We start from the raw sequence: 19,265 nt of genomic DNA on the forward strand, positions 1-19,265 counted from the left end.
CAGAAGAGCTGCATGTTGTGTATCTGCTTTGACACATGAGGCAGCATTATACCCTGACATATAAAAACATTTTAAGTATGCTTATTTGGGGGATTTATGCTGAGGATTGTGATGGTGTATTTCCTCCTCCGACCAGCAGTCATTTGTCTCACACCTCAATCACGAATCGGGACATCAGTCATTTGAAACATTTCTTGGATTAGTCGCTGGTTTTAATGTGCTGACAGAAAGCAGTGATGCTTTTATAGTTCTAAAGAAACTTTGATATTGACTAAAAAAAGCACATCCTCTTTCTTTTGCCAAATCTGTAACAGCAGTAGGTGAGTGTGGCTGTGCAGCATGATCATGAGAGAGGGGGGCGGTGAAGTTGTGTATCACGATCCCGAGGGAGTGGGAGGTAAATGAGTAAAAGCGTGAGAAAGGGGAAATGAAAGAGAGGAAAACCAGGAAATGCCACGTCACAGGGAGCTATTGCCTTCAGTGGGATAATCCCTCACAAGCGAAATCAAATCCTCATGAGAAGACCAACAAATGCAGGGAATCAGATGCAGGCGCAGCCTTAATGGTTTAAGGGCCTCAGGGAAATACCAGCATGAAGACGTCCAGTTTAGAATAACTGAAAAATCTGAATTCTTGATAACTGATAACTCTACCCCAAAAAAACTGTTTAACTTTCATATGTATTTGTGTAAGATTTAAGTTAATATAATGTTTGTCTCCTGAATTTTTTAGATCTGGTAAAAAAAATGAAATTTCTTCCCTCATAAATATATTAATTTGTTTTAATAAATCTGTGAGTTTTATTCTCATAAATCTTATTTTTGCCAGAATCCTGCTAAAATATTTTTTTAGGGCAGTGCAGTAGTTAGCATTGTTCTGTCACATGAAGATGGTCATGGTGGGTCTTTCTGTGTTCTTGCTGCGTCGGAGTACTCTGGATTCCTGCCACAGTCCAAAGACTGCAGGCAGTAGGTTCATTAGTCATTTATTAGTGACTTGCTCATAGTTGCGTGTCATCGGCCGGTTGTGTTGCAAGCAGGAAGTGGACTCTGCAAACAAACGTGAACTCAAATCACAACTTTTCTGGCAGCTTCAACAAAACATAAGGCAGAGCAGAGCTGCAGCACACTAACTGGAAAAACTGACATTGACAGACAGAAGGGAACATGAGGAGAGATCACAACAAGGGACTGAAGTAAAACTAAGGCCTTAAATACACACGAGGTAACCAGCAAACTGGAACACACCTGGGAACAGGTAAACTGACTCTGACTAACGAGACAGAAAAAACAAAACTGAATGCTCACGAGAGACGGGAACTAAGAGAATAAAACAGGAAGTAACACACACACGTTATTAAAATCAAACATTATAAATTTAGGATTTTTTCTCATGCATTGTGTGTTATCTGATACTTTTTTCTGATAAAATGGAAAGTTTGTTTTCCTCTCAGAAATTTGATTTTCTTTCTGATATATTTATGAAAAAAACTGGAGAAGACGATTCTTTTGCAGCGATCCACTTTGTTAAAGCAGATTTTGAAGGAACAGTCTATTTTAGTTAGTGTGGGAGGGATTCTGTAGCAATCACACTGTGGTTTCTTTAAGCAACAGTATAATTTAGGAGCCAGGCAGAGCATGGTGATGTGTAACCTCAACATTCAGGGAGGGTCTGGAAGAGTACAAATTGTCCCCCAGGCTTATTTATGCATCTGCAGAGAGATCAGTGACTTACCGTGGTCATTTCCTATCCTGTATGTTAGTTTCATTTTTAAGACCTCGAAACTTTGACATAGAAAAATACATATGATGTCTAATTGTCGTTTCCTTTCACAGCTCCAAACTGACTTTCAGAAGTCAGTGAAACCCAACAGGAGGCTGTAATGACCAAAGTAACTGTAAACCAACTACAGAACAAGTTTTTTGAGGTTTTCAGAGAATTAGTAGTAAAACTAAACGATTGAGTGAAATGCCACAAGAAGTAATTGGATTTCCAATTTACATGGAGCTTGAAGGTGGTTTGGCTCAGTTTGTAGAAGGGCAATTATTGACGTGAGGTGGATTTGCTTGCAATCAATACGCTGCCTACTTTCAGCCTGTGATTCCCCATCTATTTCCTTAAATCCAACCCGAGTTTGTATCGATCTGCTTGAGATGGATTTTTATCAAGGAGGACAGCCAGACGGCCACCAGTGTCTCTGTTGTGCATACAGATTGTTGGTACGTGACTCAGACTGGGCAAAGTTCACTTGTGTTATATGGTGATCCTGTAAAAACTGTACACACCAACTCAATAAAAAGAAGGCTGGGGATAGATAAGGGTTTGACTCCAACGTTTTGGTCCACTGAATGTGGTTATTGTTAATTATTAAACCTCAGATTCATCTGAGACACTAAAATGTCTCAAAGCAACAACTTTGTCCACATGGTTCAGGTTAAGCATATTATTACTATTGAAAATGAGCAAAGGGGAACTGGTAGCTGCTGGGTCGCTTTCATTTTCCATGAACATGAAGTGAGGAAGTACTTGTTCCTCTGTCCTTGCTCTCTCTTGACTTATTTAGACCAAAGAGATGCTTCAGTCTGCCTCTTTATGCCCGCTTCTCTGTGACCTGGAAGCATCTGGACCAGCGAGGGGAAACCCAACATTACTCAGAATGCAGACGTGAGCTCCAAAACCCACACTGGACACATTCCTGTGCAAAAACAGTGTGTGCTGACATTCTGGGCTGACTTCATCACAAAACCTCCCTGAAGGACATTTAGATAAAGAAATAGAGAAATTTCAGGCATCTCTGAAATTCCAGGCTCAAGATGGTGTTTATATGTAAGTGTGTTTTAACCCAAACAAGCTGCATGCAAGGCACAGGGAGCTGGTTGGCTGCTTAGTGCACTGCTTTGGCGAGGGGTGAAATATTTTAGCAAATTTGATGTTTTGTACAGAAAGCCATCACCCCGGAGGATGAAGCTGCTGATCTCTCAGGCACCGCCATCACGTGCCATTAAAGTGATGATCCCTTTAAATTGTTGAATTAAATTATACAAATGTCTTTGTATCACGGGTCAAATTCTCTGTTCATAAAAAACCCAAAATAACAAAAACTCTCATTTAATTCTCCAGAATATTCTTTTTGCAATGAAGTCTCCAATAGTCTTTTCATAGAAGAACTTACTCTCTCCATCTCCGCTCATTTTCAATGATCCAACCGCATTAAAACCCCTGAAATGTAGACACCATGGCCAGTGTTGGGGAGTAGCGGAATACATGTACCGCCGTTACGTATTTAAAATACAAAATATGAGTAACTGTATTCCGTTACAGTTACCGTTTAAAAAGGTGGTATTTAGAATACAGTTACTTTGTTGAAATAAATGGATTACACGGCGGTACTTCCCTGTTTCATGCTGTGGCGGGTCAGGACTGTTTGGGTTTTGTTTGACAGCTACGTTCTGTTGTTCCAGGCGGCAGCGTTACGGTTGCCATGGTTACAGGGTGACGCTCTCTCTCTGCGTGTTTCCTGGGTGAGAGAGGCCTTTTTGTTGTTGTTGTGCTAAGCTAACAGGCAGAATGCTACAGGTATAGCTCTAAAGAATGTAGCATCATAGGCAGTGTAGTCCGTGCTGCAGGGAGAATGGACTGCCATACACGTTATGTGTCTGTGAGCGAGGGAGGGAGAAAAAGGAAAAGTACGAGCTGTCATCGAGCAAAAACGGGAGCTGGAAGCATGTAAATATAATAATAACCACTGCAGCCAAGAAGAGAGCCTGACGAGCCCAGTTGTAAGTAAGCTATTAAGACTCGACTGTACACCGTGTTCGTGTTTTCCTCCAAAAACAATAAGTTCCGTTGGAGCAGCCTTTCAACGCCTCTCTCTGTCTCTGGCAAGCAGAGTTGACCCAGACGACAAAGTAAAGCTAGTTTTCAGCTACGAGCCGACATGGAACCGTATTAGCCAGAGGTCCCTTTACTACGGTTCGGAGCCGCGGACCTTCAGTAACAGTAATAAATCACAGCAATAGTACATTGATGTAGTTGTAAACAGCATGATAATATGTTAAGTAATCCAAAGTATTCAGAATACGTTACTCTCATTGAGTAACGTAACGAAATACGTTACAGAATACATTTTAGGGCATGTAATCTGTAATCTGTAATGGAATACATTTTAAAAGTAACCTTCCCAACACTGACCATGGCACACATAGCATGTCCAACATACCTGCTGTGAAATATTGTAACTGTCCCTGAGACAGTTAAAATAAAGTTGTTTATTTCATGTTTCTGTGATAGATTCATGCTTAATTTAGTTCATTTATTTACAAGATAAGATGATAAAAGTGTAACATTAATTAAAAAAACATGTCTAAAATATGTGATTAGAAAATATGGGTTTGTTAAATATGTAAAGTGCTGTAAAGTTTGTATGAGGTAAAGTTTGTAATTGTCACATGACCGGAGCTAGCATGGATACATGGCTACAGATGCATTTACAGCCTCAACGTTAATGTTATTCTGCATGTGGTCCGAGAGGCGCACACGGTATGGTTTCATGTATATTGTTTGTATAATGTTGCATACGTGTTCTACACGGACATTTTTGTGATATCCATTATTGTGCATTTTTTCTGTTCTGCTTGCACAAGACTGTTTATGGACACTGATATGAGAGACTGATAAGCTCAAAACATTTATGTTGTAAACTTTGTGTTTCTTCAGTTTTCACGGTGTCTGAAGACAATAAGAGTGAGAGAGAGAGAGAAATAAATTTCCGAAGACATCAGTATGATGCGTGGCCATTCTTTGTTGGACCCCTGTAGTTACAAATATATTTATATTTTCCTTTTCTATCCTCGGCTTTTCGGTGTGCTGCTACTTGCTCTGATAAGTAAATGAAAAGATCATTTTTTCATTGGACAAAGAAAAGAGTTCAAACTAAAAAGGGGCACACACACTTTTTATTTCCTTCTGACTTCTCTTCTTCTCTTTTTATTGTCCTTCTCTGTTTATCTTTCGTTTTATAACCTCCTTCATCATTTACCAGCAGTGTAATGAGGTACCTAATTCATGTTACCTAACAGTTGTTCTAACAGAAGTTTTAAAAATTAGATTTTCTTCTTTTTTGTTTATCACCTTTAGAATAAATCACCTAAAACAAAACCTCCTGCTGGGCCGTAAATTGGCACCTGCCCATTCACCTTTTCCTCCAGATACCAATGACGGTTTCCACTGTATATTTTTTTTCTCCTTCAGTCAGTAACCACAAGACCGCGCAGACATCTCGGTGACTGAAAACCAGCTCGGCTGATCCTACGTTTCAGTGGCTTTGGACGACTCAATAAAGACCAGTGTTACTAGGATTAGCTGACAAAGGAACAACCACTTAGTCTGAGATGTTTTAAGTATAGAGATGTTCAGTGTTAAAGGAAACAATGCCATCAGCTGTCCGAAGGATTAGGTGATTTTGAAATAGCTTTAGATATGAAAAACTGAGATTTTTCAGGAATTATTGCAGCGAGCCGATTGGGCAATCTGCTTACAGAGTTCGTGCTGGTTTTTCAAACAGCATTTTAACTTGTTGGTTGTTGCTTTTCCTGATAAATCAATCAGAATAAATCATTTGCAGTTTTGGCATTACGATCTCCAAATGAGTCTGGCTGGCTTTGACAGCAATAAAGTCATATTATTGCATTTGAGGCGTGACTGTGTCTGTCTTCATTCACACATTACATCACATAATGTGGGATGTAGCTCAACTATGACACAGTTCATTATGAGACATTATGGACACTTTTAAATCCCTCATCTCTGTTTTTACTGCACCGAGCTCTTCGAACAGCTAAACATATCCTGTCAGTCAAATACACACAGCACAGAGAGAAAAGTTAAAAGGTGATAATCTGGACTCGAATCAACTTTCTTTCTGCTGTTTCGTCCCTCTGGCAATATCTCACAATCAAACATCCACCTCACCAGGAAACACATTTCAGAGGACCTGTCTGCCCGGCCCACCTTTATTTTCCCACGGGAGTCAGCCAATGACAGTTACTAAATCCCGTCTTTCCCACTAAACAACTTTCTATTTATGAAGCAATCCTTCGACATACTGATCTCATACTCTTGTGTGGATTTTCAGCCGTAAGCACCTTCTGTCTTTTGGATGTGAGTGAAGCACGTGTATCTTGAGGCATGTATTCAACATTTTCAGAGGTTTGCTTGTAGCTCTGCCAAAATGAAGTCTGAATTTCAAACTAAAAGTCTTTGGCCATCTGTCTTGTTTGTATCCAGCCTGTGTCTGCACCTCTATCTATAGTTTAATATACATAATAGAAATCTTATCTTCTGAATAAGTGCTTTCTCTTGTCTCATAATTAGAGCTATTGATATTTTGAAACACTCAACACTTCCCAGAAAATGCTGAGCATCTTCTGCCATGAGATGAACCAATGGGGGCTTTTCCTGTGAGCTGAAGAGACATCTTGTGGCGAGGAGAAAACACGAGTCATTGACCAAGGTCAAAATGATAAAACGTGGCCATGCTTCCTTGAAAAAGACAGACGTTTATCATTTTAGCTTCCAGACATAAACAAACTCTGTGATTGGATAAGTCAAGGTAAGACAAAATAGTCATGAGCTTTGTTTAACATGCCATTAATGCATAATATACCAACTACACAAGCTTTTTACTTGTGTTTTGCTGATTCAAATATTATTCAGCAGCAGCCAATGAAGCGCAAGTTTGTACTTTCATTAAAAACAAAGGAAGGCACGACTTTCAAAGGACTTCTCATTACACAAAATCAGGAATGAGACTTCAGCTTTCCTAACATGCAGTGTAAAGAGATGAAACGGCCTCTTTCCCCTCAGCTGGCTGTCATTATCTCAAATATTTCACCATGTTTCCACCTGGCAAGCCTGAAACCACAAACAACAAAGGCCAAACTTTTCTACGAATTCAACACTTTCTATTGATGCTGGAGCCAGACTACCTTTAATAGGCCGTGTTGTTTGTTCACTTGAAAGTAAATGTCAGGACACAGTGCATGTGTGTGTTTGCTGATCATTTTCTTTGCCGGCATAAAGAAAAGAAAAAGCAGCATCCGAGGTCTTCCAGCTGAGCAACGTCACGCTCAGCTGCAGCGAATGTTTACCAGCATCAGTCTGTACCACCCATCACACCACATACTGTTGAGTCCCTGCGAAACCTACTCTCTGGTTTCCGATGGTCACAATTAGTTCAAGTGTGAGATGTGACAGAAGGACGACACAGGAACAAGGAAGCCCAGCTGACCGGCTTCAGTTTGTCACACAGTGCAGTTTCTCCTCTTCCTCCTGCCTCTTTATCGTGCCCAAAGTGGCACAGATGACTGCTTTAGAAAGCACAAAGGCTCAGAGTGAACTCTGAATGTCAGAAACACAGATGCCTTTCTGTAGTCTGCGCTGTGACGGACTGATTCTGAAAGTGCTGCCCCTGCAGGGCAAATGTCATCGCGATTTGTAAAGCTTGACTCCACAGAGCTGTAACTTTCTATTGCTAATAATCAGATTTAAAAGAAAGTAGGTCAACATTTATAAGATCACCTAGAAGTCTAGCTAACTTGCTGTGGATCCCAACTCTCTCACTTTGGTTCTCAAGCATGCAGCGTCTCACATAAGTTGGGGGAGCCGGTGCAGTGGCCATGGCAACCTTGTTCGAGCCACAACAAGAGGGGTTTTGTGCTGGTGGGCCACGTAGTTGAGCCCTACTGTGACTGGCCTCCTTTTTAGTCTCTTTCACACTGCCTTTGTCTATCTGTCTCTCTTTCTCTTGCATTCATACTCACGCACACAAACCACTATTTTTTTTTTTTTTTATCTGTTCCCAGGGTGCTTGGTGTCCCTGCATAGGGGAGTGTTTACAGGATGTTATCTGTGTCAGCGCTGCTCTCTCATCCCTCTGAGTGGGTTATTTTATGGAATGCTGGAACAGGATAGAGGAGTTGCAAAGGGGGAGTGACGAGAGCCCAGACAGAGAGAGAGAGAGAGAGAGAGAGAGAGAGAGAGAGAGAGAGAGAGAGAGAGAGAGAGAGAGAGAGAGACTATATATATATCCTAAGGAGGCTGGTGCTCACAGGCACAGCTGGACTACTGGATAACTGGACTGCAGCCCATTGGACATTTAACTAAAAAGGTGAGTTTTTTCATTCTTTTCTAATTATTTGTTCAGAATCTTCATCATTTATTATTATTTTAAAGAAAGAAAGAAAGACAAACTCATTGCCTATATCCATATAAACATTTACATTTTTCATTTCGTGCTCTCAACATTAAATGAAAATTTTAACTGGAATGCCACAGGTAGAGTGAGTCTTTCAGAGGATGTGGGCACTTGAAAAACCACATCCTAAGTGCGACAGAGCCGTTAAGTCTCCGTCGCACTTAGAGGAGAAACCAGAGTTTGATCAAGTGCCTGTGTGGGACTCGCCTTTTTCTCCTCTCTTTCTCTCACCAAAATATGTTTGATGTCAAAGAAGACTTTTTGGTTTTACAAGGGAGGTTATTACCAAGATGTTCCCTGTTTTTGTTTTCCTTCATTAGAATGGAATTTAAATCTGTTATTTAATTCCAAATTAACATTTTGAAAAGTTAATTTTTGTTGTTTGTCATTTGATTCTCATAGAAATGCACAAAAAAATCTGTTGGTATGTTACCAAATGAAGTAAATCTAATTAGCACAGTGATAGGAAAGGCTGTAAAATGACACCACTGATCTCATCACTGCAGCAGTCACTGGTGAGCTGATAAACTGTTGTTACATATAAACTTGTATTTTTGTGGTTTTTTACACAAAAGTAAACCCTCACAAATATTACATCTGGGTGCATTCAATTAAACTGAGGCTGTAATGAGGAGGGAAATGTGGTTGTATTACTGAACAAGTGCACTGGTGGGGGGTTTCTTCTCCCAGTCTTGGGTGTGCCTTTTTCTGAGCTCCAGGGAACTAGAAATTAGTTAGCTCATCTCTTTTGGGTATTTTACATAGAAAAATATAGAATCGTCATCGAAGTAAATCCCCTTTTTTGCCCATGTTGTGAACATCTGTGTTTGCTTTGGTTCTTGGCTATTGTTAGAGAAGTAAAAATGACATCCCAAAAGGCCAGCACTGCAGCGTTGCACAATACGTCCACGTCATAATTCATGAGTACACATACCATATTTGACATCTGTTCTGTTTTACCATCCATGACTCCTCGTTTGTGTACTTAATTTTTTTTTTTTTTGGACCTATGTCAATGCCACCAGGACTTAAAAACGAGTCCCTGTCATTAACTCATGCTCTGAGGGCGCGGCCTGAAACTGGATGCCTACATGTGCAGACATGACCTGCTGTTTGCTTTTATTGTAGAGTTTGTTTGTCAGGAACTTGTTCTTAGAGAACCTATTCCTGACACAGGGGCACCATGCATGCTGAGAAAGGATTGAAAACGACAGAGAGAGACTTCACATTACTTATATTTGCTAAAATAAAGAAAAAGCTGAGCCATATTTTATCTGAAATGCTAAAAAGTCTCAAATTAATGAACTTCACAAGGGTTTCGTGTTTCTTCTCCTTTCAGGCACCAGCAAAGCCTTTGGAAATCCTTTTAGATTAGTTACTGTGAAACATATAGTTCAAAGATGAACAGTGTGGCAGACTGGCTCCTGAACAACAGGGACAAGATAGAGAAAGGTGTGGAGATCATGGGGCAAGCCTCTGAGGTGCTAGCTGCCACCGTGGGCCAGCTACACCCCGTCTTGGAGGCCGTGTTCGTGGCCTCGGCCGAGCTGCTCAGCAACCCAGACAGCAAAGAGGCTCGCTACTTAACTCAACAATTCGAGATGGTGAACCAGAAACTTGAAGGAATCCAAGATGAGGTTGATAAACTCGCCCTGGAGCTGCAGAGGACGTCGATGAACAAGCAAAACTTTGATCGAGAGGCACAGATGATCAGCCAGTATGAGAAGTTTCAGGTCTTTGTCAACGCCAAGCCAAAGTTCAAGGAGAAAAAGATGGAGAAATTCATCAGCCATTATGAGAGCACCGATATGGATTTAAACTTGGATGCCCTCTACAATTCTGTCACCGGGGAGAACACCTCAGGAGACCCTATGCTGGAAACTGTAGTTAATACAGAGCAGAGAAGCAGAAGAGCAGTGGAGGACTTCTGTGCTCGACTGAAGAAGCTTTTTGTGGTTGGCATTATCGCTGTCATGGGTTATGCTGCCCTCAAGGAAGGAGGAGTTGGGGAGGAGATGGTGAAGAAGTGGCAAGGACGAATGGAGGAAGTGGAAAAGCGAATGAAAGCAGCTGTGGATGACTGTACAGAGAACTTTGCCACACAAGCCAAGGTGGACATAGAGCATCTAGTTCAGGAGAACCCGGGCACTGCCGACCAGAACTTCACCAACACCATCTTGGATGCTCTTGCTAAGAAATACGACTGGGTGAACTGGTCCATCAGGGCCTTTAATGACCGGGAGCGCATTTTCTTTTTTAACTGGCTAGCTGGAAAGAAGTACCATGGAAGTGGGGGAGCCAACTGGTTTGACCTTTTGACCAAGAACAAGATCAAGATTGTGGTCTCTTTCTGCGTCAACCCCAAGCCTATCAACAAGAGTCAGATCCAGGAGAAGATTGAGCAGGAGAAGTTGAAGGGGAACATGATGGCAGTTGCTCTGTCTTTGAGCAAAAGCTTCCCCAACTGCCTGGTCCATGCTGTCAGCCATTACAAGGCAGTGGTGCAGTCCACCAACTTCCAAGAGGATTGTTACTACTTTGGAAAACACAAACGAGCGTACTTGTGCATTCATCCTGAGTAGGCCGATGAAAAATGTAATGTGTGCCTTCTTATTGATGAATTTATGAATGTCTTTATCAGAGACTTGAACACATCTCCATTCAATATAGAAATGTATTCCTAAATCTTGCCGCTGTTGACCTGTAATCAGCTCTGTCTGGGTTTTGCTATGTGACCCATTGTCTAATGCAACAATTTATATTCTTATACATACATATGTGTAGCTTTGAGGTGAGAAAATTCAGAGCCAGATGTGTCCATGCCAGCTTTGTCTTAGCATTAGGGTCGTCAATCTGTTCCCACTGAATATTAGCCGGCTAAGGGTGGATGACTGAGCAATATGTGTTTGTGAGCTTTCAGAGATTTTAAAATTATATGTGAAAATCTACCCTTGGAAAAATGCTGGCTTTGGATGTTCTGAAGATGACATTCGTGACTATCAAAACTGGGTTTGGATGGGATTATTAGTCAGCGACTTGGTTCTGAATAAAAAAATTATATTAAAGAGGTGTTCAACAATTAAAAGAGTAGTTCTACATTTGGGGGAAATGTGCATATTTGCTTGCTTGGCCTTCGTTTTCTATATTAAAAATCAAAAGAGAAATCCGTCCATTCTTTTTCTTCTGCTTGTCCCTTGGGCCTACCTCAGCTGTCACAGGTGAGGGCCAAGGTAACATGGATCACCACTATATCAGACAGAGATATATTCATGCTGAGAACCACTTAGAGTCACAATTATGTGTAAGCCAAAGCACTCATGAAGGCTTTAAGAATGATTTAAGTTCACATTAGAGCAGTAGAGCTCGTCTAATCTCAACAAAACAATCAAACAAACAAAAAATAACCACTTAAAAAATTCAGGTGCCCTGTTATAAAAAGATAAGATAACATTTATTAGTCCTACAGGTGGAAATTTGTTTTGTTTTGTAATCAGTAAAGCTTTTCAAAATGTAAAGGACATAAAGAATGATCCAGAGTGCACAAATGACTAATACTGTGGTAGACAGTGTAATTAATATTACCCAATCTCCAAATAAAAGCCTATTTTTAAAAAATCAAATATTTTGCTGTGTTTGGTGCTGTGTGGGAAACCTTTCACATACGATTAATGTTTTACTTTCATTCTTAATAAACTAAAATTACGGATATTTTGTCATCCTTTGTTATCGTCGTTACTCTCTTATTTAAAGGCTCGTGTTGCGTTCAAACGAACTCAGTCAGATTAGCTCTTTAACGGTTATAATGCTGTAATAACATGCCTTTGTTTATTAGATGGGTGGAGGCCGATCTGTATACAATATCAACAACAGTCTATTATGCTCACAACCTCCACCACCAAGGGTTTTTTCTTTTTTCTTGTACTTCTTCTGGGTTTGACTGGGTGTGTCTGCTCTCTGTAACATGAGAGCCACATGACCAATAGGAAGGCAAACAGTCTGGAAGTTAGAGTTCTTCCGCAAACTTTATGAGGTGAGTCCGTTTCTCTTGAAAATGTTTCATAGTGGACAGGCACATTTTAACTGCGTGTGAGCAGCGACATTATAAGGGTCCTGTAGTGTTAGTGCTGATGAGCGGAGGATCGATTCAGCTTAATCGACTTCACGCCACTCTCGTTACATAATCGAGCTGTTTTTTTTTAAATCCGCTTTTTGTTCACTGCTGTTAAAAGTCCTCGTATATTTTGTTTTAATAAAGCGGAGTGGGTGATTAGACGAATCTGCAACATTTAATGCAGTTCAGGCAAAACTTTTATGGGCGTTGGTTGCCAGATCTGGTGCCACCGCTTTACTTTTTCCAGGAAGTGCTTGTGTTTTTTTTAATCCACTGACGCGGCTGCGCTGTAACGCAAACCTAATCTGTGGTGTGAAGCTGCTGTGTTTGTTTGTTTCTCTGCCCATCAGATGTAAAACGATACAATTACAACCCTCGCGCGCGGACTGATCGATACTTCATCCATTAAGAGAGCGCATTTAACAGAGCGTTAAGTTTTTTCCCTGCTCAGTGGTCAGACTGAGTGGTCAGCTGTCAGATGGAGGGTTTGTTCTACTGTCCAGATGAAGCTGGCACTAAAGTCAGTGCAGATAGCGCATGCGCGTTGTGCGTTTCTTGCCACTGCACAGATCCTCATATAAATTTGCCATTAGCATATCACAGTGTTTAAATTCTGCACAGTAATAATAGATGAGAAGAAAACCGCCACCCTGGCTGATAGTTTTATTATATTGCTCTTTGAGACCGTATCAACGCATAAGCAGCATATTATTGGTCAGCTGACATAGCTAAAGGTTACGCCTCTCCAGTGGGTCACACACAACTGAAAGGTCATCATAATATTAATGTAATACAAAAAAGATAAAGACACTTTTATAATGTTTGCTGATTTGTAGAATATACTGTATTTACCCTCCTCTTTGGTCTTTGAGTACTTAAAAAGGCAAATTCATGTTTGTATAACTGAACAGCTTAAAGATACCTGAAATGTAACTAAAGACCCCAAAAATCACAGAAATCATTTTGCATTTTCTTTAGATTTTTAATGTAAAAGCTTGATCTGAAAAGCTCTGGAGTTAGAAAATATACTGGTCAAATAGGAGCAGCAGGAGAATGACTAAAACAGCATCTAAATGGCAGCACAGACTGCGGTGTGCATCTCTGTTATGTGAGCCGCAGCAGCTCTTTGTCTATGAAAATGTGATTTCTTTAAGCACTTTTATGTTTGAAGCATCTGCGTGGAGGTGTTTCATGCACTCAGACTGCAGTTACAAAACCCACGAGACCCCGAGAAGTAGCGAAACCGAGAGATACCATCAGTGGAAACATTTTTTATGCTTAAATCAAATGAGATGCTGTAACTGGAAATGCTCTAACCTCCTGCTGGAATTTCCTACTTTGCTGTTTTTCTTGATTTTTAGAACAAAATTGCACAAATATAACATCCTACATATAGTATATTTGAGAAACCAAGTGAACAGCATTCATGTTTCCTCTTTGCTGTCTGGGTTGCTGAACATATCATATCCTTTATATCACTTTTTTTGTTGAAGAGGTTTGTGTTTGTTTATTCACAGGTGTGGCACTTGATGAACAGATGAAATATGAAGCAACTGATTAGCTTAGTTTGTCATAAAGACGGGTAAACAACACGTCTGGCCCTTTCCCAAAGAATTCTTGGCTGGGAGCAGTGACTTTGACTCCAGGCCAAAATGTAGCCAATAAAACATAGCTAAACCCCAAATTCTTTTGCGCTTAAGTTTTTGTATAAATTAATCAAACAAGATGAACATTTACTGGTGTAAAAATCGAATGCAACCCAGTGCAACAGCTTTCCCCTCAAATAAAGATTGAATGTGTTCAGTATTTGCTGACATTGTCAAAAAGACAATATGTCTATTTTTATATATTACTTAGGTTATAGTCAGAGACGATTACATTTACGTTTCTTTCATTTCCACCACCCATTGTGTTGGTTATAACGTTGTTTTATTGTCAGAGGATAGCTTCTTATCTGCATCCTGCCAAGAAAAAAGTCAGTGTGTTTTCAAAAAAGGCCAAACTATTCCTTTAATCTGTGTTTTGCTAAAATCTGATCACCTGTCTAGACATCCTTCGTGCTGGTGTCTGATAGCTGCAGAGGTGTGAGGTGAGCCTGAGAAATGGGTGCTATCTTCTGCAGTTTAGCCACATAAACCCCCTGGGACAGACTTGACCTCAGCAGATAGATAAACGAGCTGACAGTTTATTTTCCATTCTCTTGTTGTCGTGGTAACTTGCTGAGTTTCACTGGAAAACGCACCCTCGCCCAGCAAGTTTAACCTCTTTACGCTTAATCACTTCCCACGCCTGCTGCTCTGATATCGACTGAGGAGAAACAGCACTGCTGCTTCTCACTCAGCTCCAAATGAAACACGCCATGTGATCAAGACCAGAAAGCTGAACTGAAGAGTGTGACGGCAGATTCTTTACCGAGAGCTGCGAAATAAACAGTCACAGTGGACTGTGTTTTTTTTTCCACACAAATGAAAGTTTCTTCCAAAATTGCACATTTCCAGATTTGCACCAAGGACATGTCTGAACATGCCCAGGAAATCAGTTAGTGTTGCTCATGCTGTGAGTCCTGGAATTTGGAAATGTTGTTCAGACTAAGACTTTCCAAGTTCAATAGGGATCCGGTTTTTAGGCTGAAATGAAGGGAAAACTTTTTCTCCCTGCATATCAATAAATGCCCAGCATGCTTTAATCTGTGGAAGGGTTATTGCCATCTTGAATTTAACCCTTGATTTTACTTCTTGCTTGCTTGATTAGATTTAGGAAAAGTTCACTGCTTCGACAACGTTAGTCCTGCGTAGAAAAGTGAAGCCCGTCCAATATATGAGACTAAGGGATTCTTTACAAGCCCTCATATGTCTGTCATGACCTGTTTCACTTCTATAAACCCAGAGCATCGAGCACACACACCTTATATGTGTCGGTTAGCAGCTTTGGTTCTATGGCCATTTTTAACGCTTCGGAAATGACAGACTTTCACTACTCAAAGTGAAGCTTTCAGACATATCACACCGTCTTCCTTTCCTTCAGCTTTTATGGGAACTGATCTGTTGCCAGAAGCTCATGAACTGTCCTGACTTCACGTGTTACACTTTTAGAGACTTCCTGATAATTTTGGCCTTGAGTTTTCAGTTTTTCCAGACATGTTTTCAGTCTTTATGTTAAGCTAAGTCGCTGGCTACAGCTTCATTATAATGAATCTATTTTATAATTTAACCCTTTGCAAAAAAGGCAACAAAATAATGGATTTCAAACTCTTTCTTAGGCATTTAATTTTACTTTTAACTTGGAAAACAGCCCATTGAACAGTGTGACTTAAAGAGGAGATAGTTTCATTTAACAGTCCAAGTACATCATTTAGTTCCACGTGCTTTTATTCTCTGCAAGTTTGCCATGGTAAGCATGTGAGCTCGGTGTTTCTCGGTTAGGCTTGGCTTGAAACCAGTCAGTCTCCTCCATGTTGTCTTTGCATAATAGTCACTCTGTTGAGGAATAGCTGTTTAAGTTGAATGTAAATGTTGAGCAGATACAATTTACCTCCCAGCGGTTAACATATGAATAACATGCAGCAGTTCAGCCCATACCAGTCCGTCATTACTGAACTCTCTTGGCATTGTTGAGTCATTGCTCATTGGGTGTGACCAGCAGCCAGCACTGAAGCTCACTTGGCTGTTTCTCTCTTTCCTTATCAGTGTTTGCTGCGTAGTAAGAAGCACAAGGCCTACAGTCTACAGTCCAACAACACTGGAACAGAGCTGTAAGTAGAGTTAGAAGACCAAAAACCGACCCCTCAATCTCTGTTTTACTTTGACTGTTCTGACTGTATCTAAGAATGTGATTGTTTTTCTTCGGTCTGAGACAGACGTCAGCAAAGATGGCAAATCCACTACAGAAGCTTGTGTCTGAGAAAAAGGACATGGTGGAGACAGTGATGGAAGTGTTTGAGCAAGGAGCTGAAGTGGTGGCCAGCATTGCCGGTGACCTCTTCCCCGTCTTCGCCATCGCAGCCCCGATCGTCAAGCTAGCTCTGGACAACGTGGAGAGCAAAGAGGCCGCATTCATGAAGGAGCAGTTTCAGAAGGTCAGAGATCGGCTGGATGTGGTGTCCGAGGAGCTTCAGCGGATCAACGAGGAGATCAAGAAGAGCGGCGTGGATACTACGTACTTCCCCGTTGAGGAAAACATTACCAATCAGTTCAGGAAGTACATGGACATCCTCAACGCCAAACCGAAGTTCCGGGAAGTGAAGAAGAAGCTCTTCCTGGAGCATTTCGCCAAGACCGGAGGCGACAAAAATATTAACACCCTATTCAATGTTGTGATGGGAGAAAGTTTCTCTGGGGAACCTTTGCTCGAGATCGTCCTTAACTATGAGGAGAAAAATCGGCGGGTGATGGAAGACTTTTGCGCCCGTCTGAAGAAGCTCTTCTGCATTGCGCTCATTGCGCTGCTGGGCCACGCTGCTCTGAAAGGATATGACGAGGAGGACGATCTTCTGAAAGAGTGGGGTGAGAAGATGAAGGCTGTCCAGGGTAAAATGAACGCTGTCATTGAAGACTGCATCGTCAGCTTCCCTAAACAAGCCGAAGAAGACTCCCGACGACTGGTGAGAGATCAGCAAGATTTAACCAACCAACAGCTAGCTGATGCTATGGTAGAGATGCTAAAGAAGAAGTATGACTGGGTGGGCTGGTCTGTGCGTATATTTAAATCTCCTTCAGGCCTGTTTGCCACCAAGAGGGATTTCCAATGCGCAACGGGAAAGCACCGCTTCCAAGTGCCTTCATCGGATGAGAAACTGAACGTGTGGGTGTCCTACAGCTCCTCGCCTGAGCCTGTGGACAAGAGCCACATCCAACAGCTGATCCAGTCTCAGAAGAAACTCACAGTGGTTGGGGTCGCTGAGTTCCTGTTCGAGAAGTTACCCGGCGACTGTGTGGTTCACACAATCAAATCCTCCAAAGACCTGGCCTGCTCGTGGAGCTTCGAAGATGAACTTCACTACTGGGAGGAGCACAAAAACTTCTACGTCTGCGTTCACTCAGCTTGATGTTTTAGACACTGAACAAAACTCCAAAAGTCACTAATTCTGTGTTTGTGTTTGTTTGTGTACCACGTCATCATTTCTGCACAGATAATTGGTGCACTTTTGTTTAACCTTATTCTCATCTTGGTTGCTCCTCTGGGCACTTATTTTGAAGCCCTTATTTAAATGAATGGGTACAAAGCCAGAATATTTACTTCAGTGGTCATTAGAAGAGAAAAAGACGTTTCTTTCAAAAGAACGGTTAAAATGATTTGTTCTCAGCAGTTATACTTCTACTAATGAAAAGTTTGATAATGTTACAACTAGGGATGCAACGATACCAATTTTTTCAAACCGATACGATGCCGATACTTGGATCTGAGTACTTGCCGATACAGAGTACAAAAAACGATACTTCTACCACACACACACACACACACACACACAAATACAATTAATTGGAAGACAGGTTTTATTTTATTCTCTGCCGATAAAAAATAAAATCTTAATAAAAATGACCACAAAAAAATTTCAAGTGAAAAATTAGCACTTCTCTTAAATTATTGCAGAGTCTCCACATTGTAATTTTACAAAATATCACTGAACTATTGGCACTGTCTTGAGCTTTCAGAATAATAAATAAACACTTCTGTTTGGAATAAAATAAATACAAATTAGGTTTGAGAATAAAATAAACTTTTAAATTATTGCAGAGTGTCCATATTGTAAACAAACAAACAAACAAAATAATTATTATTAAATAAATAATAAAATATAAAAAAATTATAAAATTAATAATAAATAAAATAATAATTGGCCCCCTAGTGGCCAATCTAAAAAACTACAACAGAAATGACAAGCCACCGTCTGGTTAATGAAATAAGTTGGTATCGGTTAACTTTTACGAGTATGAGTACACACACATTTTACAATATCGGCCCCGATACCCGATACCAGTATCGGTATCGGTGCATCCCTAGTTACAACTCATTTAATTGCTCAGTCTGGAGAGACGACACAATCAGTCACCAGCACACGGAACAGACATTTTGCATATATAAAAGGAGTAGACATGTTTAAACAGTTACAGTGGACATGGATATGGCTAATATGTTTCCCAGGTGTTGATTAGGGTCAAAACATCTGCAGCCTTTGCCATTAAGGAATTTCATAGACTTCCATAGATTTGTATTCAGGATTCTTGTAGTACCAGTGTCTGATATTAGACAGTATAGGGATGCACCGATACCGATACCCGATACCGGTATCGGTATCAGTGCATCCCTAATACAGTATATGCCTTCCCAAACTGCACTTTCACAATCATTTTTTTATGCTGAAATGTTCTTTTTTCTGACATTCATGCACAAGAAGTTCACGTAAACTAGACTGGAGAAAAGGCACCAAGAATTGTGAAAACAAAAATACAGAGAAATGAAACAGCAAACATGGTGTTTGATCCACTAACGAACCGATCAACAGCTGAAATGTAGTGGCGCGTGACGTTCCACAGTTCAGGTTCATGATTGTGCTTAAATTGTGTTGTGGGAGGCATATTTCTTTGTTATCTAGTAAAGCTATAGGTAAGTGTGCCATTTTTCCTTTTTTCCTGCTAACTCCAAGCATAACAATAATAAGTGTGGTATATGTGTCACCTAAAAAAGCTTAAAAGTTTTTTAAACATTATTTTGGGACAAAATCTCCAAACTCAGGAAGCATTGTCTCGCTTTCCCTTGACCACAGAAATGAATCCTGAGGCTCTCGTCCTGTTCAGAGAGAAAGAAGGTTTCAAAATAGCCCAAACGTGCCTGAAGGCGTTGCTAAGGTGACTGCAGAGTAGTAAGACTTTTTCCAGCGTTGACTAAAACACAGCTGAGCTT

General features: G+C 40.7%; 2 protein-coding genes across 2 annotated transcripts; both read left to right on the forward strand.

Moving 5' to 3' along the window:
• The first annotated feature begins 7,932 nt into the window (after positions 1-7,932).
• On the forward strand, positions 7,933-11,874 carry rpz5 (rapunzel 5). The gene is made up of 2 exons (XM_006801802.3): positions 7,933-8,167; positions 9,594-11,874. The coding sequence occupies exon 2, from the start codon at positions 9,655-9,657 to the stop codon at positions 10,834-10,836; it is 1,182 nt and encodes a 393-aa protein (XP_006801865.1). The 5' UTR covers positions 7,933-8,167; positions 9,594-9,654; the 3' UTR covers positions 10,837-11,874.
• A 124-nt stretch (positions 11,875-11,998) lies between these two features.
• Positions 11,999-18,121, forward strand: rpz4 (rapunzel 4). Its single transcript, XM_087848504.1, has 3 exons — positions 11,999-12,284; positions 16,052-16,116; positions 16,222-18,121. The coding sequence occupies exon 3, from the start codon at positions 16,234-16,236 to the stop codon at positions 17,407-17,409; it is 1,176 nt and encodes a 391-aa protein (XP_087704630.1). The 5' UTR covers positions 11,999-12,284; positions 16,052-16,116; positions 16,222-16,233; the 3' UTR covers positions 17,410-18,121.
• The last annotated feature ends 1,144 nt before the right edge of the window (positions 18,122-19,265 follow it).

The sequence above is a fragment of the Neolamprologus brichardi genome, chromosome 11 (assembly GCF_056152115.1).
Source record: "Neolamprologus brichardi isolate AB-2024 chromosome 11, ASM5615211v1, whole genome shotgun sequence".
Lineage (NCBI taxonomy): Eukaryota > Metazoa > Chordata > Actinopteri > Cichliformes > Cichlidae > Neolamprologus > Neolamprologus brichardi.